Source organism: Lissotriton vulgaris, chromosome 5, assembly GCF_964263255.1.
Source record: "Lissotriton vulgaris chromosome 5, aLisVul1.2, whole genome shotgun sequence".
Classification (NCBI taxonomy): Eukaryota; Metazoa; Chordata; class Amphibia; order Caudata; family Salamandridae; genus Lissotriton; species Lissotriton vulgaris.
The window spans coordinates 686,526,902-686,554,675 of NC_141693.1; the positions used below are offsets into that span (position 1 = coordinate 686,526,902).

At 47.0% G+C, this 27,774-nt stretch overlaps 1 protein-coding gene across 1 annotated transcript in view; it reads right to left on the reverse strand.

The window, feature by feature from the left end:
* The window catches only part of PSAP (prosaposin), a 179,339-nt gene that overhangs the window by 91,116 nt on the left and 60,449 nt on the right, over window positions 1-27,774 (reverse strand). The window contains exon 8 of the mRNA XM_086922119.1: window positions 24,560-24,691. Within this exon, the coding sequence (XP_086778245.1) occupies window positions 24,560-24,691 (132 nt within the window). The remainder of the gene's footprint in view (window positions 1-24,559; window positions 24,692-27,774) is intronic.

Here is a 27,774-nt window from a genome sequence, read left to right on the forward strand (position 1 = left end):
CTCGCTCACCCTCCGCAGCGATGTAATTGCCACCAAGAACGCAACCTTCCAAGTCAAAAACTGGAGCTCACAAGAGTGCAGTGGCTCAAAGGGAGGACCCATCAGCCTTGTAAGAACCACATTGAGGTTCCATTCTGGAGCTGGTGGGGTCCTTGGTGGAATGACCCTTTTGAGTCCTTCCAGAAAGGCCTTGATAGCAGGGACCTTAAAGAGTGACAGGTGCTGCCTATTCTGGAGGTATGCTGCCATGGCAGACAGGTGAATGCGGATGGAAGAGTACGCTAGATTACATCGATACAGGTGAAAGAGATAACATATGATGTTCTGAATGGAAGCATCTAGCGGGTCAATGCTGTGGTTCACACAGTAGATGACAAACCTCTTCCATTTAGCTGCATAACAAGCTCTAGTAGTGGGCTTTCTTGCCTCCCGAATGATGTCCATGCAATCGGGAGGAAGATTGAGGTAGCCAAACTCTAGGACTTCAGGAGCCAGATCGCCAGGTTGAGCTGTTGCGGATCTGGATGCTGAATGTCGCCATGGCTCTGCGTCAGAAGGCTGGGAGTGAGATGAAGCCTCTGATGCGGTACCACGGAGAGTTCCAGAAACGTGGTGTACCATGTTTGGCGAGCCCACGTTGGAGCAACCAGGATGAGCGTCATCGAGTGTTGCCTGAGCTTGCGTGCCACCAGCGGTATTAGAGGTGCTGGGGGAAAAGCGTACGCAAATCTGCCTGACCAGTTCATCCACATCGCATTGCCCTGTGATTGGGGGTGTGGGAATCTGGCGGCGAAGCTTTGGCATTTTGCGTTCTCCTCTGTGGCGAACAGGTCTATCTCTGGATGACCCCACCCTTGGAAGTACGGTTGGAGTACTGATGGATGTATCTCCCACTCGTGCATCTGATGGCTGTGCCTGCTGAGCAGATCCGCCATCTGATTGTCCTTGCCCGGGAGATGCTCTGCCATGAGGAAGATGTTCCTCTGAATGGCCCACTTCCACATGCTCTGAGCCAGATGAGACAGCTGTGGAGAGTGTGTACCTCCCTGCTTCTGGATATAGTACATGGCCGTCATGTTGTCCGTCCGGATCAACACAACCTTGTTGCATAGATGTACTTTGAACGCCTTTAAGGCCATGAAGATTGCCATCAGTTCCAACACATTGATGTGCATCTTCCTTTGCTGAAGTGTCCATAGTCCCTGCACAGTGTAGTGGAGTACATGCGCTCCCCATCCCTGGAGAGAGGCGTCCGTCGTCAGGATGATCTGTGGGACAGGCTCTTGGAATGGTCGGCCCTTGCAAAGGTTTTGTGGACTCCACCAATGCAGAGAGTTGTATGCCCGACCGCTCACCAACACTAGGTCTGTCAGTTGCCCATGAGCCTGAGTCCACTGACGTGCAAGGCACTCCTGAAGCGGACGCATATGTAGTCTCGCGTGCGGGACAATGGAGATGCAGGCGGCCATCATGCCTATCAACTGCATGAACACTCTCGCTGGAAGCGAGTGCTGGGGTCTGAATCGTTGGATCAGCGCCTGGATACTGGCGATTCTCGCTGAATTCGGCTGCGCAGTGGCTGCCAGAGTGTTGATTGTAGCGCCCAGATACTGTCGCACGTGGGCGGGCTGGAGATGGGACTTTGGGTAGTTCAGAGAGAATCCCAGATCGTGCAGGAGGTGAATGGTACGTGACACGTGGTCTACGCACTGCTGCTCCGTTTTTGCCTGAATAAGCCAATCGTCTAGGTATGGAAAAACATGGACGTGCTGGCGGCGGAGATGCGCCGCCACAGTCGCTAGGCATTTTGTAAACACTCTTGGTGCCGTGGTGACCCCGAACGGCAGGACCCTGAACTGGTAATGCTGGTCTAAGATCTTGAATCTGAGATACCTTCTGTGGGAAGGATGCAGGGGAATATGAAAATAGGCATCCTTCAGATCCAGCGTTGCTAGGAAGTCTCCCTGCTGAAGCAGGGGAAGCACCTGCTGCAACGTGAGCATATGGAAGTGCTCCGAGTTGATGTACAGGTTCAGGGGCCTGAGGTCCAGGATCGGCCTGAGTGATCCGTCCTTTTTGGGGATTAGAAAATACAGGGAGTAAACCCCCGTTCCCCGTTCTCCCAATGGAACGAGCTCTATTGCCCCTTTTTGCAGCATGACCAGAACTTCTTGCTGCAACAAGGTCAAGTGCTCGTTGGACATAGCACGGCTTCTTGGCTGTATGTCCGGTGGAATGGACGTGAGTTCTAGACAGTAACCGTACTGGATAAGAGACCTCACCCACCTGTCCGTGGTGATGGATCTCCACGCCGGCAGGAACTGCTGGAGTCTCCCCCCGACAGGTGACGTGTGATCGGGGGGGAAGTGACAAGACGTCACTGCTTGTTGGTGGTGGTGGACCTGGATGCATTGTTTCCACGTCCCCTGCCTTTGATATTGTTGCCTCTGTAGCCACCCCTGCCCTTGTTGTTGTTATACGAGGACTGGGTGTTACCCTTGTAGTATTGTGTGGATTGGGATGCCTGTCCCCTTGAGGTGCCTCTTGAATTGGAGCGGCGAAAAGAACCACCCCGAAACTGCTGGCTTTGCAAAGCTCCCATAGATTTGGCAGTTTCAGTATCCTTTTTCATTTTTTCTAGGGAGGCATCCACCTCAGGGCCGAACAGATGGTCAGGATTTACTGTTTGCCCCAATATTGTGGTCTGTATGTCAGGTTTGAACCCTGAAATTCGGAGCCAGGCATGACGTCTAAGTAAAACACTTGTGTTGATAGCCCTGGAGGCAGTGTCCGCCACATCCAGGGCACATTTGATGGATGCATTTGTAATAAGTTTACCCTCCTGAATGAGCATCTCCCCCGCCTCCTTATATTGGTCAGGCAAGTGTTGTAGGATGGCCTCTAATGTGTCATAATGGGCCCTATCATAACGTGCGAGCAGGGCTTGAGTGTTAGAGATCCTCCAGATGTTTGCTGCCTGTGCAGCAATGCGCTTGCCTGATGCCTCAGATTTTTGACTCTTTGTCAGGGGGAGGAGCGTCACCAGTTGTTTGCGAATTAGCCCTCTTTCGAGCGTTGGAAACCACCAGGGAGTCCAATGGTAAGTGTCCCTTAATATAAGTGGGATCCGTGGGCGCCGCTTTATACTTCCTGTCGATGCGAGGATTGACCACCCGCGCCCGGGTGGGCTCCTTGAATACCTCCTGTGCATGCTTCAGTACCCCTTTAAGCATTGGTAGTGTCTTGACCTGTTTTTCGGCTACCGAGAAGGTGTCGACCAAAAAGTCTGCATCCACTGGGTCTGAGTGCAGCTCGACGTCATGGTTCGCCGCAGCTCTCTCTCTATTAATGCATTGAATGCCGCCGAGTCCTCTGTCGGGGACGTCTTCGCGGCGAAAAGTTGAGCGTCCTGCCCCGACTGCGGGTCGTCTGTCGCCTCCTGCTGTCCAGGGCACCTGCTCCTCGTCCGGATCCGAGTACGCAGGATAGGTGTACTCGGCCTCTTCCTCGTCGACATCAGGCACGGGGGAATGGGCCGGCGAGTGTTCCAGGGCTTGTGGAGACAGTGTTTCCATCAGAGCCGAAGAGTCTGCAGAGTACTTCTTGCTTTTGAGTGGAATCCTAAGAGGTTCCAAGGCCGGCTCCGATGTAATCTTCCGTTTCAGGAGCGATAATTTTCCGGTGTTGGCGTCGATGTGCACCTCACGACGTTCCTCCACCGCGAGCGGCTGGAGCCGAAGCTTCGACACCACCAAGGCAGCCTTCGGCGTCAATATTTCCCGAGAGTGTCCGCTCTGCTTAGGCGCGAAGGCCTTCGGCGCCGACTTGGGAGGAAGGGTAAAACGAATGGGCGTTTGTTCCTTGGCAGGCTTCGGCGTGGGCCTAGGCACTACAGGGTCCTGGCTGGGAACCATAGACTGTTGGATCCGCCGTAAGGATTCTCCCACCTTCTTTGTAAGGGACGCCGAGGGCTGTACCGACTCGAGCGACTCTTCGTCTTCGAGAGCCTGTTCGACGGTAAGCTTCTTCTTCGGCGCCGACGCCCCATGGCCTGGCGCACTGTCGGCGTGACGCTTCTTCGAAGCCGTCTTCGGGTCCGCGACCCCTTTCGGTGCCGACGCCGCCGCGTCGGATGCCTTCACCTTCGGCGCCGACACAGAGGGCTTCGGGTCGGCCATTTTGGCGCGGCTCTTCTGGTCAGCCATTTTGGCGTGGCTCTTCAAGTCGGCCATTTTGGGTTTCGTGGAAGTTGACGCCTCCAGAACCTTTTTCACCAGCGCCACTTTCGGTTTCGGTTTCACATCCGAGGGTGCGAGACCAGTTGGCTTCACTTTCGTTTTCTTGTTAGAAATGTCCGTGACCGGGCCCGGAGGCGGGGACGTAGGACTGGTTGGTAGATCTTGGGTAAGGCCCGAAGGCGATCCCTCGACCTGGGCCGTATAACGGGGAGTAACCCCAGAGTCTTGTTGGGGATGCTCTTCGTCCGAGCTATCACCCATTGCGGGACAAGCCCGGTCGTCGTCCCCTACCTCGTCGGAGACTTCGTCATAGGCCTCATCACCCGCGTCGCCGGTCTCTTCTTCGGACGCGGGGCCAGAGTCCGATTCTTGTACGTCTTCTTCCTCAACCGATTCTTGGAAGATGTCATCAGGTGGGGGTGCCGAAGCCGACAATTGAGCCTGGAGCCGATTAGCCCGGCGAATCTTTAAAGTTTTCTTACTCCTAAATTTCGAACACGCCATGCAAGTGTCCTCACGGTGATCCGGTGACAAGCATGTATTGCACACGGGGTGCACGTCAAGGTGCGAATATTTAGAGTGACACAGCGGACACTTCTTGAATGGCGTCCGCTCCATAACAAAATGTGTAGTGTAGGCCCGTCCGCGTCGAAAGCACGTGGAGGGGCAGTAGTAGATCGGAGCTGAGAGTCAGTAAGAAACCCGAACGCAACTATACCGACGCCCAGCCTAAAGACCTTTTGGTCTCGAGTAAAAGTAGAACAACTATCGGTTCCGATAGAGGGAACCGAAAACACATCCGAACCCGATGGCGGAAAAAAACAATCTGGGGATGGAGGCGATGCCCATGCGCACTGTAGTCCAGGGGAGGAGCCACCTATCTCGTGATACTTCGAAGACTCTTCCAGGACAACAATGTGCAATCATCCGGACCCAACACTAGGTGGCGGACTATGCACAGATATGAATTCAGCAGCCCACATGCCTCGAACCCATGTTGAATCACTCAGCCTGCTTCTCTGATCTGGTGTGTAGCTCAGGGAAACCCAATGTCACACCAGCCCCTCTTGTGGGATGCGTGCATTCTAGCAGAGCCGGTTCCTGTACTCCCCAGGCTTTAGATAGACAAGAGGGCACCTCACCAACCTGCCCGTGGAATAGCTCCGGATTAGCTACTAGCAATCAATGGTGCCTTATATGGGTCTTCCTGCTGGCTTACTGAAAACTTGTGTTTTTCCTTGTAGGGTGTCACCCTGAATGTGTGAAAACGTATATATGCTTTGTATTACTTATTTCGTCAGTCTCCTCTGCGCACCTTTATGGGTCGTGTAAACCGAGGCTCCCCTGACAGGGCTTGTATTTGATTGAATAAACGTCGACCTTCTCCATTGCAGACTGCCTTATTCTTTTATGTTATATATGGGCTATTGGTAAGTATAGCCCGGCCTTGTAAAATTTCGATTCATTCAGCGCAACAGTACATCTTATGGAGGTATTAGTTATAACCTTGCCCTCTTGTATCAAGTCAGCAGCCCTAGCCTTCTATTGTTCTGGCAGGTGTTGCATGAGTGACTAACTCATCATAATGAGCTCGGTCATATCTTACTATCAGAGCTTGAGTGTTAGCAATCCTCCATATATTAGCAGCTTGTGAGAGTGTTTCCCTGACGCATCTAAAAGCTTAGATTCTTTGTCGGGGGGGAGCATCCCCTGTTTGCGAGTTGGCTCTATTCCTTGCATTTGACACGAACAGCGAGTCTAGTGGTAATTGTCCCTTAATATATGCTGGATCAGAGGGAGCCGCTTTGTATTTTTTCCAGTCTGGGGTTAATTACCCTGACTATGTCTTTAAATATTTCTGGTGCGTGTCTTACCACCCCACTAAGTATTGGAAGTGTGGTTGTGGTTGAATGTGACGTTAATCTTGTATCCATAAGAAAATATTCTATTGGATCTGTATGCAAATCTACTCCATAAAAAGTAGCTGCTCTATGTAGGAGTTGTGTGAACCCAATGGTGTCATCTGATGGAGATGGCCTCGACTGGTATGCCTAGTCTTGTTGTAGATCTGGTGCATTGTAATCTTCCCCTGGAACCCCTGATGGCCCAGCTATATCTGGGTCATTATAACTCTGCTGCAAGTATATATCCCCATAATCCTCCTCCTGTGATATAAAGCTATGTGTGCTAGCTGGTGAATGTAAATGAGAAATATCTGCTGTTATTTCCACTTCTGGTGAAAGAAGTCTTATAGGGGGAAGTTTGAACAGGTGATTGTTTAGGACATTCCATTTTCCTTTTTTCAGGCACTGTGTACACATGTCCAGCCTTTGGATGCATTTTTAGAGTCTTGCCTTAAATCAGGTTGGAAAAGCTCTATTGGTAAATCTTTTTTCGGCGCCGATTTCTCTTGTTTGGAGCAGACAGGTTTAGGTTTCACAGTGTATTATCTTTGGAACGGGTCTTGGTTTCGGTTCCGAAGACTTTTCTTGCTTGGTCTTTGGATCTGTGCTTTTTGGATCCAAAGCTTTTGCTGCTGAATGTTTAGACTAGTGTACCTTTGGTGCCAAAGTGTGTTTCGATAAAATTTTTTAGTTACTGGAGCAGTCTTTGTTTCGGCAACCTTGGTAACTTCTTTCGGTGCCGAACTTTGTTTCGTACTGCTTTTGGTGCCGAACTTTGTTTTGGTTCAATAACCCTCGGTATCGATGAGTGTTTTGGTGCGGACTTCGGCTGAAGCACTTTCTGCTTTTCAGGGCCGACAGACTGACTCGAACCCGAGTCGCCTGGAGGCTTTTAAATACTCTTGCTGCAGAGCCTGAAGGCGGGGAGTCGGAAGGTTATCGGTGTGCACCAGGACCCGAAGATGGGGGTGGAAACGAAGCCTGTCCCGGTATGGGGGTGAACAGGGTCGACGTTCTTACTTACGACCGGTTGACCAGCTGAAATAAGATAGTCATCTTCGGCTCCTGAAGCGGAGTCCTCTGCTTCGGAAGCGATGTTCTTAGACGTCAATCTCGATTGGCGCTTAGTCTAGGATGAGGTCTGGTGTCGACGATTAAGACTGCTCCATGGCTCTTCGAGCTAGACTACCCCGGATTGTTTTCTTGGACCGAACGACGCGCAGGCCTCAGTCTAGACTTGTGCTCTGGAGACAGGCACAAGTTGCAAACATCTAACAGATCAGTGTGGGGAAACTTGTGTCCACACTGAGGGCACTTCTTGAACGGTGTTCTTTCCATGAACCAAAGGCCCAATGGTGCAGTTGGGCCCAAAGGCCCAGGCGAGCGCTGGAATGGAGAAGTGGATCCTTTCTTCAATGCAGGCGACCGGAATCAGTGTCGAAGACTATATAGATGTTGTAGATTTATGGATTCAAAAAGAGATTGGTAACAGGACCGAACGATTAACACATCCGAGCCCGATGGCAGAAAAAAAAAACAATCCAAGGATGAGTCGATGCCCATGCTCACTACGGTCTAAGGGAGGAGTCACCTAGCAGACAAAGACTCTTCCAAGACAAAAACAAAGTGTAATCATCCGGGCCCACCACCAGATGGTGATCTAATGCAACAGTGTGTGGTCTGCAGCCCATATGCCTCGAACAGTTATTTTTGCATAACATGTCACAATAAATTTGATTATCCTCCATGCAATGCCAGATTTACAAATGAGATTGCCTTTGTGAGGTGGCGCAAATGCGACAAAGATGTTTTGTTTAAAGAAAAGGTATTGCCCTTTCTATGTAAGGAAGTAATGCTAGTTTTACATGCAAGGGGTGTAGAGCCTGTTTTGCCACAATCTGGTTGAGGAAAGAACACAGACAACTCAGACTGGTTGATGTGGAAGGCAGAAACTACTTCGGTAGAAATTTAGGGTTGGTACAAAGGATCACTATTTTGATGTACTTTTAAAAATGGTTCAATGGTTAAAGCCTGAAGCTCATCCACTCTCCAAGGATGTAATAGCAATGAGGAAAATTTGTAGTTTAAACGTATGCAATGGTTCGAAGGGTCGATCCATTAGTCTGGTTAGGACGATATTAAGATTCCACACTGGGGCAGGTGGAAGTCTTGGAGGAATAACTTTTGAGTCCTACCATAAGCAGGTACTCTGGACAAGGACAGATGCTGTCTATTTTGAAGGTAAGCAGCAAGATGTAAGAGTATAGATATACGCTAAATTTGACTGTTGTAAATGCAGTAAGGAATATGCTACTTACCAGTATGCATCGGTTCTTGGCATGTAGGGCTGCTGAAATTCATATCTGTGCATAGATCGCCGCCTAGTGTTGGGTCCGGATGATTGCACATTTTTGTCCTGGAAAAGTCTTCGAAGTATCACAAGATAGGTGGCTCCTCCCCTGGACTACAGTGCGCATGGGTATCCTCTCCATCCCCAGATTGTTTTTCGCCATTGTGGCAGAGATGGAGTGTAATACTGAAAGTGATGACCATGCCTGAAAATAATTTTGAGTGCTACAGCTGCGTCAGGCACCGGTTAGGAGGGCGGGCGATATGAATGTCAGCAGCCCTACATGCCAAGAACAGATGCATACTGGTAAGTAGCATATTCCGTTCGAGGCATGTGGGCTGCTGAATTCATATCTGTGCATAGAATAAATAGCAGTTGCCTCCTTAGCGGCGGTTGCCCGTGCCAGCTGCAGCAGTCTGAAAGAGTTCTGAGAACAGCCTGTCCTACAGCAGCTTGCTGTTTGGAGTGTACATCTACGCAGTAGTGTTTGGTAACTGTATGTATGGTGGTCCATGTGGCTGCTCTACATATATCCTCTAGAGGAATGTTCCCTAGGAAAGCCATGGATGCCCCTAGTTTGCATGTGGAATGCGCTCTTGGGGAAACTGTTAAAGTGCGTTAAGCCTTTTGATAACAGATTTGTATGCATTCAACAATCCATCTGGCTATACCTGATTTGGAAACGGGGTTGCCTTTGTGTTGTGGAGAGAAGGCAACAAACAGTTGTTTAGTCTTTCTAAAGTATTTTGTCCTGTCAATGTAATACAGGAGAGTCCTTTTAACATCTAAGGTGTGCAGTGCTCTGTCTGCCACTGAATCTGGGTTAGGAAAGAAAACTGACAGTTCTAGGTTGATTAATGTGGAACTGCGAGATTACCCTTGGCATGAATTTGGGGTTGGTGCGCAGCACTACCCTATTAGCATGAATTTGTAGGTAGGGCTCCTGAATTGTCAGGGCTTGAAGCTCACTGACTCTTCGTAGCTATGTGATGGCTATTAGAAAAGCTACTTTCCATGTAAGAAACTATCTCACAAGAATGAAGAGGCTCAAAGGGGGGGCCCCATGAGCCTGGTGAGAACGATATTTAGATTCCAGACAGGCGAAGGAGGGTGTCTGGGAGGGATTACTCTTTTAAGGCCTTCCAAGAAGGCTTTAATGGCAGGCACTCTGAAGAGAGAAAGATGCTGCCTGTTTTGAAGATAAGCAGCCATGGCAGCCAAATGTATTCTAATGGAACTGTACGCCAGATTGCATTGATATAGATGCAGCAAGTAACATGATGTTTTGCGTGGACGCATCTAGCGGATTAATGTCATTGTTGGAGCAGTATATGACAAAACGTTTCCATTTGGCCGCATAGCACGCCCTAGTTGTAGGTCACCTTGCCTCTTTGATGATGTTCATACACTCAGGGGGGCAAGTTGAGGTAGCCAAACTCTAGGACCTCAGGAGCCAAATCGCTAGGCTCAACTGTTGCGGATCTGGGTGCTGAATGTCTCCACGGCTCTGAGTGAGGAGGCTGGGAGTGAGGCGCAACCGTTGGTGAGGCACCACTGAAAGTTCCAGGAACGTGGTGTACCAAGCTTACCGTGCCCACGTTGGAGCAACCAGGAAGAGCGTCATGGAGTGCTGCCGCAGTTTGCGCGCCACCAGCGGTATGAGTGGGGCTGGGGGAAAAGCGTACGCAAATCTGCCTGACCAGTTCATCCATATCGCATTGCCCTGAGACTGCGGTGCAGGTGTGGGAACCTGGCAGCGAAGTTTGGGCATTTTGCGTTCTCTTTTGTGGCGAAGGTCGATCTCTGGATGACCCCACTGCTGGAAGTATGGTTGGAGCACCGAGGGGTGAATCTCCCACTCGTGCATCTGATGACTGTGCCTGCTGAGCAGGTCCGCCATGTGGTTGTCTATGCCTGGGAGATGTTCCGCAATGAGGAAGATGTTCCTCTGAATGGCCCACTTCCACATGCTTTGGGCTAGGTGAGAGCTGCGGGGAGTGTGTGCCTCCCTGTTTCTGGATGCAATACATGGCAGTCATGTTGTCTGTCCGGAACACGACCTTGTTGCACAGGTGCAACTTGAACGCTTTCAGTGCCATGAAGATTGCCAACAGCTCCAAAAGGTTGATATGCATCCTCTGCTGTTGTGCCGTCCATAGTCCCTGCACAGTGTAATTGAGGACATGCGCTCCCCAACCCTGGAGAGATGCGTCCGTTGTTAGCACTATCTGTGGGACAGGCTCTTGGAACGATCGTCCCCTGCAAAGGTTTTGTGGATTCCACCACACTAGGTCTTTTAGATGTCCATGAGCCTAGTTCCACTGTCGCGCTAAGCATTCTTGAAGGGGACGCATGTGCAGCCTCGCGTGCGGGACTATGAATATGCAGGAGGCCATCACACCGATCAGCTGCATGAACACATGTGCTGTGAGCGATTGTTGAGGCCTGAACCTCCGAATGAGCAGCTGCATGCTGTTGATTCTGGCAGAATTCGGCTGCGCTGTAGCCGTCAGTGTTTTCAATGTTGCCCCTAGGTACTGTTGCACATGAGCAGGCTGCAGGTTAGACTGTGTAGTTGTGTGAACCCCAGAATGTGAAGGAGGTGAATTGTGCGTGACATGTGGCTGGCACACTGCTGGGCCGACTTTGCTTGAACAAGCCAGTCGTCCAGGTAGGGATAGACATGAATGTGTTGTCTTCGAAGGTGCGCCGCCACAGTCGCTAAGCACTTTGTGAACACTCTGGGGGCAGTGGTGACCCCGAAAGGCAGGACCTTGAATTGGTAATGCTGATTGTTGATGGTGAACCTGAGATTTCTTGTGACTTGGGTGAATGGGAATGTGGAAATATGCATCCTTGAGGTCCAGGGTCGCTAAGAAGTCACCCTGACTGAGCAACGGCAGGACCGGTTGTAAAGTTAACATATGAAAGTGTTCTGACAGTATGTACTGGTTGAGGGGTCTGAGGTCTAGAATGGGCCGAAGGGAACCGTCCTTTTTTGGGATTAAAAAGTACAGAGAGTACACTCCTGTACCTAGTTCTTCTGCAGGCACTAGCTCTATTGCCCCTTTTTGCAGCATGGAGAGTACTTCTTGCTGCAATAAGTGCATGTGCTCTGCGGACATAGGACGGTGCCTTGGGGGTATGTTGGGAGGGGTGGAGGTTAGTTCCAGACAATAGCCGTATTGGATAAGTTCTCACCCACCTGTCCGTGGTAATGCCTTCCCAGACTGGCAGGAACTGCTGGAGTCTTCCCGACAGGTGTTAGATGGTCGGGGCAGTGACAGGGCGTCACTGCTTGTTGGGAGCGGAGGATCTGGCATGGTTATTGCCACGTCCTCTGCCCTTGGCGCTGTTCCCACGGTATGCTTTGTATAGGTGGATTGGGTGCTCCCTTTGGTGTACTGGGCTTGCTGTAAAGCCTGCCCTCTAGAGGCTCCCCTATTACCGGAGCGACGAAAGGAACTGCCCCGAAACTGCTGTGACTGCAGAGCCCCCCATGGATTTTGCCGTCTGTCCTTTATTTGAGGGTTGTGTCTACTTCGGGACCAAAAAGGAAATCTGGGTTAACCGGCTGGTTGAGCAGAGTGGTTCGAATCTCTGGTTTGAACCCAGAGATGCGGAGCCATGCGTGACGTCTCAACATTACACTAGTGTTAATGGCCCTAGCTGCCGTGTCTGCCGCATCCAGTGCGCATTTGATGGATGCATTAGAAATTAATTACCCCTCCTGTATGATCATTTCTGCTCCCTCTTTGTAAACATCAGGCAGGTGTAGCAACAACTGTTCTAGTGTGTCGTAGTGAGCCCTATCGTATCTAGCCAATAGGGCCTGTGTATTTAAGATTCTCCAAATATTAGCAGCCTGTGCTGCCACTCGCTTTCCTGACGCCTCCAAGATCTTGGATTCTTTGTCTGGAGGAGCGTCACCACTAGTTTGCGAGTTTGCCCTCTTGCGAGCATTGGCCACTATGAGGGAGTCCAATGGGAGTGGTCCTTTGATGTAGGTGGGGACCACCGGAGCAGGCCTATATATTTTTTCAATCCTTGGGTTGATAACCCTTGCTTTTGTGGGCTCCTTGAAAATGTCCGCAGCATGCTTGAGGACCCCTTTTAGCATAGGCAAAGTCTTTGTGGATCTTTCAGAGGTGGAGAAAGTGTCGAATAAGAAATCTTCTTCCACAGGTTCTGCGTGCATTTCCACGTCATGGTTGAGGGCTGCCCTTTCTATCAAAGCGTTAAACGCCGCCGTGTCTTCAGTAGGCGAGGGTGTGACATTGTAGGACTGGGGCGTCCGGTGCAGCTTGTGGATCGTCAGAATCTACAGTTTGATCTACAGCATCAGGCCATTGCTGAGGTTCCTCCTGGTCAGCGTGACAAGTGAAGGCTGCTTGACCATATTCATCACCCATGTCCTCCTCACTCTGTGCTGGAGAGTATGCCATCTGTTGTGGATAGCTTTGAATGTGTTCAAAAAGAACTGGTGATGTGGCAGAGTCTTTCTTCCTTTTAAGAGGGATTTTATAAGCCTCCAAGGGATGTTCAGGTGCAATCTTCCGTTTATGGATGGTAAGCCTGCCCGATTCAGAGTCGATGAAGAGTTTCGACTGGTTGTCGTACGAGGGTTCTTGGAACACTACCTCTTCAAAGGTGGGCCTCGAAGGTGCAGACAACGTTTTGGAAGGGTTGGCGCCTTTGTGGTGTTAGAGTGGCTTGGCTCGAGCCGTTGGCGGAAGACCGAATTTAATCGGAGGTTGGCAGACCTTCTTTGGGCCCGCCGTAGCGGTCGATCAGAGCTGCTTCAGCGACTCAGTAGTACGTTTGCTTGATTGCGTCGACTCGGGCTCCCGGTGCATAGCATGCATGGCCTTGGGCGTCGATGTGACCTGCTGTTTTGGGTCGACTTTGGCTTTCGACGAGGTGTTTGCTTAGGAGCGGCTTGAGCGCTGAAATCTTCGGCTCGACAGCCTTCTTGGCCTGGAGGCCTTTGGTCTGGTCGCCATGTTTGTGCGTCGACACAGATGTCGCCGTCTGCGTCGAGGTGACGTGCTTGATGGTAGAGCCCTGTTTTGATGCTCAGTCTGAGGCAACGGCCCCTTTCGACGCCGAAGGGTCGTCGATAGTCTGACTTGACTAGTGTCAACGTCGACCCGACGACCACTTTAAGTAGTTTTGGTTTCGATTTCGAAGAATCGACCAATTGCTCCTTCGAGGTATTCTTAGCCTGGCTTGGACACGGGGCTATAGAATGTAAAGGAAGATCTTGGCTAAGGCCTTTCGGCGATGCCTCGACCTGAGCCGTAGGGAGCGTAGTGTCCGTAGTAGGCCCCGCTACTGCGGTTGGGCCCGGCTCATCACTGGAGTTATCATAGACGGCTCCGATGGCCCCCTCGTCGTCCCCTACCTAGACGACGTCTTCTTTGTGGACGTATTCCTCGTCTTGCTCGTCCACCTCGAAGTTGGAGTCATGCTCCGACGCTGGTTCAGACTGCTCGTCAGGATATTCTTCTAATTCTTCGGCGCCTTAGTCGTCACCGGCCTTGAAGAGGTTGACCAGCTTGGCCGCCGACTTCTGCGCTGACTGTCTTGCTGCGTGTCGAACTCGAAGCGTCTTCTTGGAGCGGAACTTCGAGCAGGCCATACAGCTGGCCTAGTCGTGATCGGGGGATAAACCTTTATTGCACACTGGGTGCACATCAATGTGGGGGTATTTCGAATTGCAGACGGGGCATCGTTTAAACGGGCTCTGATCCATCGTCGTCTTAGTTTGGGCCTTTGGTGTCGAAAGCGAAAAACTGCTTTTGGTGTCGAAAGCGAAAAACTGCTTCTGACATCCGGTTCGAAGAACTGGAGAAGAAACAGGCACTGAACGAGACAATACCGACGCTTCGAAGGCCTTTTGGCCTTAGGAAAGAGTCAATACAAAGTTTCCGAACTGGTGTCAAGAAAGTACATCCGAACCCAATGGCAGAAAAAAAACAATCTGGGGATGGAGAGGATGCCCATGCGCACTGTAGTCCAGGGGAGGAGCCACCTATCTCGTGATACTTTGAAGACTCTTCCAGGACAACAATGTGCAATCATCCGGACCCAAAACTAAGCGGCGATCTATGCACAGATATGAATTCAGCAGCCCACATGCCTCGAACATAAATGATATTTTGAACTTAAGCAGCAAGCGGGTTGGTAGGATTGTTATAACAAACCGCTTCCATTTAGCAGCATAGCAAGCTCTTGTAGTAGGTCTTCTAGCTTCTTTAATAATGTTCATACACTCTGGCAGGAGATTGAGATATCCAAACTCCAGGAATTCAGGTGCCAGATCGCTAGGTTGAGATGTCTGGGATCTGGGCATCTTATCTCTCCACGGCTCTGTGTGAGGAGGTTGTATGCAAGATGTAGTTCTTGATGAGGAACTACTGTGAGCTTCAATAGGGTGGTGAACCAGGGTTGACGGGCCCATGTGGGCGCTACTAGGATTAGATTAAGGGAGGTTTGCCTGAGCTTCTGAACCACTAGCGGAATGAGTGGGAGAGGCGGAAAAGCGTAGGCAAATATTCCTGACCAGTTCACCCATAGCGCATTGCCTTTGGACAATGGGTGTGGCTTCCTTCATGCGAAGCTTGGGCATTTTGTGTTCAGGCGTGTGGCGAACAGGTCTATGTCCGGGAAGCCCTGCATCAGAAGAACGGGAGGAGAACTGGAGGGTGGAGTTCCCACTTGTGGATCCGGTGTCTTTGTCGACCGAGCAGATCTGCTATTGGTCTACTCCTGGAAGATGGACATTTTGCGACGTATGGCCCACCTCCCAATGGTCTGTGCTAGTTGTGAAAGCTGGAGTGTGGCCTCCCCCGTTTCTGTATGTAGTACATTGCTATCATGTTGACTACGTATCAGGACAGCTTTGCTAACTAGATAAACTTGAAAGGCTTTGGAGCGCTAGAAAAATCGCTAGAAGATCTAGATAATTTATGTGAAGCAGCTTTTGCCTTAGACTCCAAATGCCCAGAGTTGTGGAGTTTGGAGAGTAGCTACACAACCAGTGAGTGATGCGTCTGCTATTAGCACGGTCAGTGGAAACTGTTCTATGAAGGCCCACTCTTTGGAAAGGTTTTGTGGATTCCACAACCGCAGAGAGCGAGGAGTGCAGCCGTCCACCAACACGAGATCTGATAACTGACCAGGAGACTGGTTCGAATAACATGCTGAAGACTTGTGTAAGGAACTATTAGGATGCAAGACACCACCATCCCTAGTAATTGCAGGAACACTCGAACTGGCAATGCGTGTTGAGGTTGTAACGGACAGATTAGAGTCTGTATGTTACGGATCCTGGCCGGATTGGGTGAGCCAGAACCTTGTGTATTTAGAGTGGCTCCCAAGTAAACTTGTCTGTTGGGAGGGTTGGAGATGGGACTTGGACAGATTTACTTTGAATCCAAGATCATAAAGCAGCTGCACTGTTTTGAGAGTGTCTTTGGCAGCAGTGTTGAGACAACTGGCTCATAAAAGCCAGTTCTAAGTATGGGAAGGCGTGAATGTGTTGTCTTCGTAGATGAGCTGCGACTACTGCCAGGCATTTGGTGAAAATTGTGGGTGCGGTAGTGACTCCACACGGAAGCACATTGAATCGATAATGTTGGCCCGCTATCAAAAACCTGGAGGTATTTGCGGTGAGCGGGTGTATTGGGATGTGGAAGTGAGATGTGGAAGTAGGTGTCCTTCAGTCCAGAGTGGACAGAAAGTCACCTTGCTGAAGGAGCGGGCTAGCAAGGAGTATCACCAAATGAAAGTGATCCGATCGAATGTATGGATTCAGATCTGAGGTCTAGTATAGGCATGAGACCGGTCTCTAGGGAATTATGAAGTACAGGGTGTATACACAGTCCCCTGGTTATTGTAATGGGACTGGTTCTATAGCACCTTTTTCTAACAGAGAACTTCTTGTTTGAGGAGGTGCGAGATGTTCTTGTGACATCACATGAGATCTTGGAGGAATATTAGGAGGAGTGTCAAAGTTAGAGGCAGTAACCATATTGGATAATTTGTAGAACCCATCTGTCTGATGCAATTGTATTCCAGACTGGTAGAAATTGGGAGACACGTCCCCAGACAGGAGTGGAATGATCAGCGATAGCGGAAGGAAGTCACTGTTTGGTGTTTGCAGGAAAAGTGAGTGTTGAGTTTCCTCTGCCTCTTCCTTTACCGTAGTTACTTGTAAAGTATCCTCTTTACGAGTGTGGTTGATCGTTGCCCTTTCAAGAGAAGTGATTTTCTGGTGAAATGTTTTTGGAGCCACCCTTGTAAAAGGAGCGACAAAAGGATCCCCTATTTGAAGGTAATTGCAAAGCCTTCATGGACTTGGCAACCACAGTGTATTTTCTCTAAGGTGGTGTCCACTGTTGGGCCGAAAAAGTGTTCTTTAGCGAACAGTAGTTAAGATTAGAAGCTTGCACCTCCGGTTTGAACTCTTGAGATTCTTAGCCAAACATGCCTGCATAGCAGTGTGCTGGTGTTAACTGCGGGGCTACTGCGTCTAATTAAGGTATTGGTGATTAATTCACCCTCCTGAATGAGGTCATTGGCCCTTGACTTTTGCTCGTAGGGCAGAAACTGCCTTAATTTTTCTAGCTCTTCGTAATGAAATCGGTCGTTGTGAACTAATAGAGCTTGTGCATTTGCAATTTGCCAATGGTTGGCTGCTTGCAATGCTACTCTTTTGCAGAAGACTTAAGATTAATTTTGACTATCAGGAGGAGGGGCCTCACCTGTGGATTGTGAATTTGCTCTTTTGCAAGCATTGGAAACTACAAGGGAGTCTAATGGAAGCAGACTCTTGATGTAAGTGGGGTCAGTATGTGTTGGCTTGTACTTACTCGAACCTGGGCGTAATGATTCTTGCCTGCACCGGGTCATTGCTTAAGCATTCCCTTGAGCATGTTGGAGTACATCTGAGAGGAACTTAAGGCTGTGAACAAGAAATCCTCCTCAAGAGCCTCCTTGTGCAATTCAACCCCATGGTAATAAGCAGCCCTATTAAGTAGCTCTATATACCCTATGTTGTCAGTGTGATGTGGGTTTGGAAGGGGATAGATCCGGATCGATCATAGTTTCTTTTTTTATTAGAAATTTGAAGACAGAAGTACAGATGCAAATGATACATAGTAAAATCTTTGGTAAGTAAAAAATAGTACAGATGAAGAAAAGTACTACACAAAATATAATAAATATTGAATCATTAATGTCCTGGGGCCTATCTTCATCCCAATCCCCCCTCATTTTGTGGATCAGGTGATCGATGTTGTGGAGAAATTGTGGGTGTGCTAAGCAAATTTGGTTCAGTGGGTGAAGGAGTTGCAATGTAAGAAGGGTTATTACCCACATTCTTGCTCTTTAAAGAAATGTGGTAGTCCTCCAGACGGCCCATTTTCCTCTTTTCTGGTAGTTTAGGGTGAATATGGCCAGTGGGCAAGATTTCCCAGACGTCAAAAGACACCCCTGCACCCAGCGCCCAAGTGTGGAGTTTTGAAACTTTAAAATATTAATCTAAAATCAGCCGAACAATGAAAACAGATTTACTCACCTGTTATCAGGAGAGAACCCAGTGCTGCATCAGTTTGCCCAGCACTGACCCTGAAAAGTAATTTTAACCGTATTTATCAGTAACTTGAATTTCCTTCCATAAGAATCCATTGTATGGTTCACCAGAAAAGTTGTTGATTTTCAAAAACTACAAATATTCCTCAAAAATCGCCTGTATGACAAACGCATTCTTTCAATTGTTTACAGGAGATGCACCAGGGCTGGATCCAGGATCCACCAATGAGTAAGAAAGAGTAACGATAACACTACTTACCTGCCAAGTGAATTTCCTTCCATAGGATAACAATGGTTATTCTATGTGAAAAAGTTTCAAAGTGTCAACCTTTAAAATACAATAATATTCCTTACAAATTCATACTGTAACTAAAACGCTTTTACTTGACTGTTTACAGGAGATGTCCCAGGACTGAATCTAGGATCCAGTCCTGTGGTTAGGAAAGTAATCTATAAAGTAACTAATTATATTGATCTAGAAATTCCCATTGAGCACAATGTTGCATTGTGTTTAAAATTGTGTTGCCTATTGCAACAACTAGCTATTGTAATAACAAAGTTTATGGCCTATTTGAAAATTATTTAACTAAAGTAACTCATTCTGAGAACGTACATTTTGATACCTTGGTGGTTCTAAAAATAAAACTTTGATATGAAACAATTGGCCTAGAGTTAATTTAGAGTGTGTGAGACCATTTGCTGACTGAGTGTGTAAAACAAATGCTTCACACTGTCCTCGGATACTGCCATACTCCTCGACCAAGCTACCAATTTAGAGAGTAAGGTTATAACCAACTTTAACCGGTCATACCTCTGGGGACTGGAAACTCTATACACACACTGTACCTTACTTTGGTCCAGTATATATAGAGCCACTTTTACACTTAAATCTTCATTTTGAAGACCCTAGTAAGGCACTCGAGTTGATACAAGATCTCGCCGCAATACAACTTATACAAAAAGCGACCACACCCACAAAAGGTCATACCTTGGACCCAGTGTTCACTAATATCCTGGAGCTGACAGTAAAAACTCCTATTCCTCTACCTTGGACCGATCATTTTATGATCCCCTTCCTTCTAAAATCACCCTCCCACTGTAAACCTAAGGAACATAGCTCAAGGAGTGTAAGGTTATATCTAACTTTAGCCTCTGCCAAACCTCTGGGGATTGTGGACTCTGTACCTTTCTTTGGTCCAGTATATACAGAGCCCCTTTCTTACAACGGTCTTCCAACTTTTTGAATAAACAATTCTTAGCTTCTGCACCCAACACCATCTGATATATTGACAGGGCCTCGGCGATGTTAACAATCTCCTCTCCGGTTAAGAGTATCCACATATTTAGTAATATGCAGGCATAATAATGTGTGAAGTCTGAAACTGACCACCCACCTTTCTCCCGTGGAAGAGAAAAAGCTAATTGCTGTACACGGTTTTCCCGGGGCCAATAAAAATGGAGCACAGATGGATTGCAGCTGTTGTAGCTAACAGAGAGAAAGTTCTAGAGGAACAGATACAATTTAGGCAGGATGTTCATTTTCAATACGTTACATCTTCCAACCAGCAAAAGATGTAAACATTCCCACCTCTAAAGTTGTTTCACACTGGCAAGCATGGCACCCCAGTTAACCTCAACTAATTCTCTTAAAGTTCTAATGCTAATCCCCAAATATGTCGACTCCTATTATTCTAGGATCGTGATCACTGGTTTGGTACAAACAAATGATCTGGGATTTTGGAAACACTGAGTTTGTAGCTTGATACGGAAACAAACCGGTGTGAAAGTTGCTCAGTTTCAGGTATAGCTACCACAGGGTCAGATGTTAAGTCGGCAATGCAAGGGGGGGGGGGGGGGGGGGGGAAACACTATCTTGTCCCTCTAGCAACAATACATACTGGTTCAGATGTTAGGCCCATGATGCATATTCTAGTAGTGGGAAACCGGTACAAAACCTGAATAGCTTTAACAAAGCTGGGGACAACCCTAGCGGTTTTAAAACCAACCACAAAAAGTCCCAGGTAACCCAGTCAAAAGCCTTTACGGTATCTAATAAAACCAAACTAAAAGGAGCTGCCTTGAACATTTGCCATTTCAAGTAGGGTCACAAGCCTATTAATGTTATTATCTGTACCCCCAGTGGGTATAAACCGGTGTGGTCTTTTTTTAAACTAAACAGGGAGATGAGCTTGGCCAGTCGGGTCGCCAAGATTGTGCGTACATTTGGCCAGTCGGGTCGCCAAGATTGTGGCGTACATTTTCCCGTTGCAGTTAAAGATAAAATCGCTGCAAGGGATGGACAGTCTTCATTGTAACTTCACCCACTATTTTCAAAACCAGAGCAGCCAGGAAGGTTATTTTAGCTGAATCAGGTTAACCTTCTGTTGATGAACAGGACCACTAGATAGTGTTGTGAGGAATGGGGAAGTGAGGGACAGAACAGTTGAAGTACAAAATTCGCCTATCAAACTTCAGGGATATGGGAGTTTTGTAGGGGATTCCAGGAGAAGCTTGGGATTGAGCAGCTGAGCGGGTGTTTGTCACCAGTGCCCTGTGAAGGGGGGGCATTAGCCCATTTCACAGTTTAATGGTGTGCCGTCTGGTCTGAAGACTGCTGCCCAGTCTCTACTGGATGCCCTTTTAGATGGTAAGGGTGACTGATCAGTACCTTAAAAAAAAAAAAGACACATGAGGAACTAGTGGCTTATTGGCTACAGGTCAGAACACAGGTGCTTTTGCAGCAGCTTCACATGGATATATTTCACAAAGCTGCTAGTTTTCTTGAATTAGTGTTTCAGAAGGGCAAGTAGGGTCAATGAACAGATTACGCCACCCAGGAGGAAGTGGTCCGTAGGGGTGGTAGATACTGGTACGCCAGATGAACGGAAGGGCCACAGGGTGCAGAATCATTTTACTGTGATCTGAAGATAACAGAGCAGGTCCAGCATGGAATAAATAGCAATTCCACAGCAGTTTGCTTCAGAGTTCAAGTCTTTCTTTCTAGTGTGTAGGACGTCCTCAATAAGGACAGTGCTAATCTTACTTGTGGCCGAGCTTGCCCAATCCTGAAGGCAGTACGTTCAAGGTCAGACCAACCAAGGTAAACCCACACTACATTCACTGAAGACATGCCTCATACATTAAGGCTACAGAACCAGTTCTAAGCAATTGAACAGATTAAATAGAATGGGTGCTTTTCCATCCTCCTTTTAACAGGAGTATGATGCTCCAGATAAAAAAAAATTATAATGCCATCACTATGCCCTGCATAGCCTGCTTACAGAATTAAGCAGCCACTGAGAATATTGGTTCTCTTGACAGAAAAAGTTAAAGGAAAAAATTCAGTCAGCAGGAAGGTAAACACAGGGTTGCCCAGAAATGTCCAAGGGTAGGTCAGTACAATTTTATAAAGCCATGCTGGTGACTTATACTGTAAAAAGGCTGTCTGAAAGTGAATCTCCACCTCAGGTACCCATTTGCATAGCACCAATATGTGTCACGATTAAGCAGACCCCCCCCGGATATAGCGGCATGGATTAGCAAATTTAGCGGCACAAAAATGGAAATTTAGCGGCACAAATATGGAAATTTAGCGGCACAAATATGGAAATTTAGCGGCAATTTTGCATAATTTTATTTGGTCATTTTTCCTACAACAAATACAGATCTTTGTTTTTTGAGTTAATTAACAACATGAAGCTATATATATTTGGTTTAATTACAATGTAGACACTTTGGGGCAGATTTACAAGCCCCTTGCGCCCCTTTTCCACCACCGTTGCATCACTTGTGACGCAGCGGCAGCGCAAAAGATGCGCCATGATGCGGGGTACTTACAACGTGACGCATCTGGGAGATGCGTCACGTTGTAAAGCCCTGCGCCAGAAGGAGGCGTTCCTGCGCAGAAACTCCTCCTAAAAGTGGCTGAGTGAAATCTACAAGATTTCACTCAGTCACATTTTGGGCCCATGCTGCGTCAAAACCCTGCACCTGCTTGAAGCAGGCGTAAGGCGTTTGGCAAACAAGCCTTTCTATAGCCTTCCCTCTGACTCTTCCCCCTCCATCTCCCCTTTACTCATCCCAAACCTCCTCCTACTGCTATAATCTCCAAAGAAACCCTTCCCTCTTCTATCCCTCCACAACTCTTTTCAATCCAAAAGACTCGCATGTACACTGCTCAAATAAATTTCGTATTTCCCCTGTAGTAATTCCCAACTAATCCTGAGTGCGTTCGAGTAGCGGCTACCTGCCGAAATGTGCTTCGACGCTTCATTAGGGGTAGCCAGCCCTATATACATGCAAACCCTTTCCTCCACTATCCTTATTCAAACCAAACAATAAACTCACATGTCCACCGCTCAAATTTATTTCATATCTCCCTATAGTATACTAATTCATGAATAATCCTCTTTGGGTTCCGGGGTAGCATGCTACTCTATGAAAGGCACTTCGACGCCTTCTCAGGAGTAGTAAGCGCTATATAAATGCACTTACAATAAACCAATTTATCCTGCTACTGTTGTAACGCGCTGGTGACTTCGCTACATAAAATTGCAGATCGTTTATCACAGTGAACCTTCAGGAAAAACTGATGGTGGCTCTACTCTCGATGCAACGGAAAGATAACAGTTCTACACGTATGATGAAATGTCACAGAAAGACACATTACGTTGACTACCAGACTAGTGTCCCATAACATACAGCATGGCGTAGGAACTTGCTTTCCTCACGCTGGTGATTGACCTGATTTTAAATATTTATGTAACATTACAACATAAAAAGGCAAATACAAACTACAGCACGACTGTCCTACAAACCCAATTAAAACTTTCACTGCTTGACTGAAAGTGCCCCGTCACATCTCCCATTCAACGGTGGCTGCCTAAGCAGGCTCCTCATTTGTAGTCTTTCTATTATGTCCATAAAGAAAGGGGCTCGTATCACGTAACGCAGGGAAGTAATCCTTAGAAGAAAACTACGAGTCCCAGGGTGCTTCTTCAGGAGATTCTGACTGTAGAGGAGAACGGAAATCTGAACGTGGGTGAGCATGAAGTATTTGTTTCTCTTATAAGAAGTGTGCCTGCCGGTGGCAGTTCAGTTGCTTGACTGATAACTGAAACAACTTGTATTTCTGGCTGTTGCTTTTTTGTGACGCACATTATGCAGCTGTTATAGGCTGAGAAGAAACACTACTTATACATTTGTGGCAGGTGTGGGTACCACCTTCTGACCAGTCGTGTTCCTTCCATCTGCAAAGAACGACGACTGTTCTTAGTTTCATCTTTAATCTATGTGCTCCAGGTTTTTTAAAAATGACTTTCCATAATATTCATTTGTTTTGTCCAATGCTCCTCCGTACTTCCGAGCGCGCTCCTGCTACTCCATGCCATTGAGTCAGTCAATGTGAAGTGCTTTAATCAGACCCCCAGGATATAGCGCTTTTATAAAAATGCCGCGATTTCTACAAAAGTGCCGATTTCGCGGGCACTTTTGTAAAAATCGCGGCATTTTTACAAAAGTGACGATTTTGCGGCAAATCGCGAAATCCTGGAGGGTCTGATTAAGCCACGTTACACCAAGAACTATGCACAGGATTACATTTACAGTAAAGTAACCACATTTATATGGAAATGATTTCATGCCATCTCAATACTGTACTAAGGCATGTGGCCTCCGATGTTAATGGTGCTGCCAGAACTTGGCCACCTCATAGTTCCGAATACTTGGGAGTGTAACCATCCACTGGTTGCTCCCTTGTGATAAAGCCTTGTTTGAAGACTTCAGCTCAGCCAGAAGACAATACTGAAAACCATTAGTAAAATTTCAGCTATGGTGTACCTGTGATGTGTTGAAAGCGGGGATTCAGTTCTGCATGTAATGTGCTCCATAGTGTGATTTATATTAATGAAGTACAAGTCTCACACACAAGAGCCCCCGAGCCTACATAGGGCCAGAGTGCTAATCCAATCAACAAAAACTAGAAATGTATAAGCAGCATCTGGCTGATCAGGGATGGAGGGGGTAGGGGGGTGGTGGAGAATCAGGGGGTAGTTAAAATGTAAACTTGTGTGATCAAGAACAGGGAAGTCCAAAACAATGGTTTGTTACTGATAAACTAAGGTTTTAGCGGTCGATAATTAGGTTTAACATTTTGCTCTGGAGGTGTCCAAATGACATGGTCATGTAGATCAGTACAGTCACATAAAACAGGTGTGAAGCACCTGAAATTTGTCCCAAACATTGAACATTGTACTGTGTGCATGCTTAGCCAGGGTTGTGTTTAAGATTGCTTGTAAGTATTCCAAACAATGGTAGATGTGTAAAAAAAGGTAAAGGGCCTCGTGTGGGAAACTGGATATCTAGGAATTTTTATCACAAAGCTCATAAAAAGCAACATTTTAAGTACTAAACCTTAATTTGAAAAGAGATTTTGATTGACCATATTTGTTTGCATTTAATGTTTAGATTACCTTAATCGCTTTCACCAGCTTCAATGCAGGAATCACTTTAGCAGGAACCACTTTAGCAGGAACAAGAGTCTGGTGTGGGACAGATTTGGTTTCCTGACAAAGCCCAGCCATGCAGCATACAGCAGATGGTTTCTGTAGAAACAGAAGAGTAATTGTGTACAGTTTCCTAATCATTCCATAAGACAGCTGCAAAGTGAGCTCTTTTTGGCCGCAATGGATCATGGATGTAGATCAATGAATAGCTCAAAACAAGGTGCAACAGCACTTATGCATGCAATAATTTGCTTGCATCCGGAACTCACTACACCTACAACTCTGCTTCCATTTCATCAGGGTCTCTGTTCCAATCGTACTCCAGAGGCTGAAACAAAGCAGTATCACTATTGGATGCAACATCAGCATTGATGTATACCTTCCCCTCTGGTCTGCCCAAATAACGAAATCGCCAAAAGCAGGATTTGTTTGGATAGCCATGGCGAGAGTGCAGTACCATCAATATAATCCACAAGCTTTCCTATGGCCTCAAAATTAATTTTGCACTTTTACTGGAACAAAGCTTAGGTCGTTCGCTATGCAGTGATGTACATGAAAGCAGAAAATGTGTAAAGACTTAAGGATGAAGAAAATCTGGTAGGCTAGAGGCCACTTTCATTTTTAACAAAAGGTTTAAACAGAAACAAACTTCAGATAAAATCTTTTCCTAACCTTTGAAGGCACATTATGAGGGTACATGTGTATATACAGTCTGCAAAATTGATTAAGTTTAACATTTATGTTATTTATGTATTGCCTTACAACAAGACTTCTTTCATAGCTTGAGATCAGTCACTGTTCGACAGACAAGCTATTCTTCTCAGACATTCACCAACACAATGTGGGTGGGGACTGGGATAAGAGGAGCGACACGTTTCTCTTAACGGACCAGTTACTCCTGAACTTCAAGCTGAAAAGGGCAAGTAGCTCCAGTAGCCCTCCATCTCATACACTAGGGCAAGAAAACCAACTGATGCCAAGTCAGTCTAAGGGTCATGACAACTACTACATGCCTCCCTTCAACACAACATCTACTGGATTAAAGTTTTGTGCAAGGGGCAAGCGGGATAGACCTCCTTTCAGACCTCCCACTAGATCAAGCGCAGGATGGAGAAGTGGGGGCTGAAAAGGATTTGTGGTTGAGATTGCTACTCAAACCTGTAACCCAATCCACTGCTCTGCTGAAAGGCCTGCTCATTCAACCAGCCTCAGATATAAGGGAGACACAGGTGTAAGGTTTAGCAATCAAAATATTAAAAGGGAGAGCAGGTATAAGTACCCAAGAATATGTATGCGTACCTTGATATACTCTAAATCTTTTCCCTGACATATGTGTAACTACTAAATCACTTCTCTCCAAGAATCCACATGCAGGATGAGTGATTAAAGTCTTCAAAAACGTAGGTTCCCAAAGAAGGAGCATGTCCAGCAGACCCAGTCACCGAGGCCTTGTAAGCTCTAATGCAGACTTAGTTTTTGTTTCATCATTTCAACCAAGCACCACTACAGGTAGATCCTGTGAGCAACAGAGATCTGGGTCCCAGAGCCTTTGAACCTAGACCCCAAAGTACAGCCAACACATCCGCCTCAAAGGCATAGTGCTGAAGGTAAACCGCTCAACCTTGAAACATTGAAAAATAATTGCTGGCTGTAATTAGGCACCATCATTCTGCATCCAATTTTTTGGGCGTGGGGGGCTCAATTTGATGCTATGCCATGCTCCAATGCAAGCCACAGGAGGTGTGAGGGAGCCATGCCTCATCTCAAATGCCACGGATACAAAACACTATCAGTAACACATTGAAACAGAGGCTTAGGGGACTAGTTCAAGATTGTGTGATCATGCATAAACCCAAAGACACATTAAATTCATATTTAAATTCTGTACACATGCAAGTACACCACAGTGGTCATTTTAACCACAATAAAAATCCACTTCACATGGTCTTAGTCTCATGCAGTGATCATACAATTATAGCTCAAGCCTAGCGTAAAACATGCATTGTTAAATGGTGAGCTAAAGATGAACTCTTCTCCAATTAGTTGGCCAACAAATCTAGGAAAATGTTTTGAAAAGTCACCACAACAAAGCTGAACCTACCTGTTCTTGCTGCTCAAAGATTTTAATCAAGCAAGGAAAGAAAAAGGATAGCAAAGTTAAGAAAAGATAAATTTGGAGGTTCACAGAAAAGATAAAATCACAGAACGTAATCCAATTTCAGCTACAAACTAAAGCCCATCCAGTAGTCAAGAATTCGCCAATAGGTATACACAAAGAATATAAGTTTAACAGTGTGCCCTCAAAGGAAAATGCTACTTACCAGTATGCATCTTTTCTTGGCATGTAGGGCTGCTGACATTCATATCTTAGCATTAGATTGCCACCTAGTGTTGGGTCTGGATGATTGCACGTTGTCTTGGAAGACTAAGTATTACGAGATAAGTGACTCCTCCCCTGGACTACAGTGCGCATGGGCATCTTCTCCATCTTCAGATTGTTTTTCGCCATTGTGGCAAGATGGAGTATAGGAAAGTAAGAGAGGACCATGGAAATATATGTAAGATAGATAACCATGCAGCTGTGGCAGGCACTGGAGAGGACGGTGGGTATATGAATGTCTGCCGCCCTACATACCAAGAACAGATGCATACTGGCATTTTCATTTCGAGGCATGTGGGCTGCTGAACTCATCTTAGCATAGACTGTATAGCAGTTTCTCCTCTAGCGTTAGTCACTGTACCAGCTGCAGTAGTTTGCAAAAGTTTTAAGGACAGCCTGGCCTACAGCAGCTTGTTGCTTAGCTTGCACGTCAACACAGTAGTGTTTAGTGAAAGTGTGTATGGTAGACCATGTAGCTGCCCTACATATGTCAAGGGAATATTTCCTAGGAGTCATGGATGCCCCCATTTTTTTTTTTACACGTGGAGTGTGCTTTTGGGGGAACTGTTAAAGTGTGCTTTGCCTTTTGATAGCATATTTGAATGCATTTAACTATCCATCTGGCTAATCCAGACTTGGAAATGGGATTCCCTTATGTTGTGGTGAAAAAGCTACAAATAGTTGCTTTGTATTTCTGAATGATTTTTTCTGTCAATGTAATATGATAGAGCTCTTTTAACGTCAAGTGTGTGTAGAGCTCTTTCAGCCACGGATTGCGGGTTTTGAAAGAAAACTGGCAATT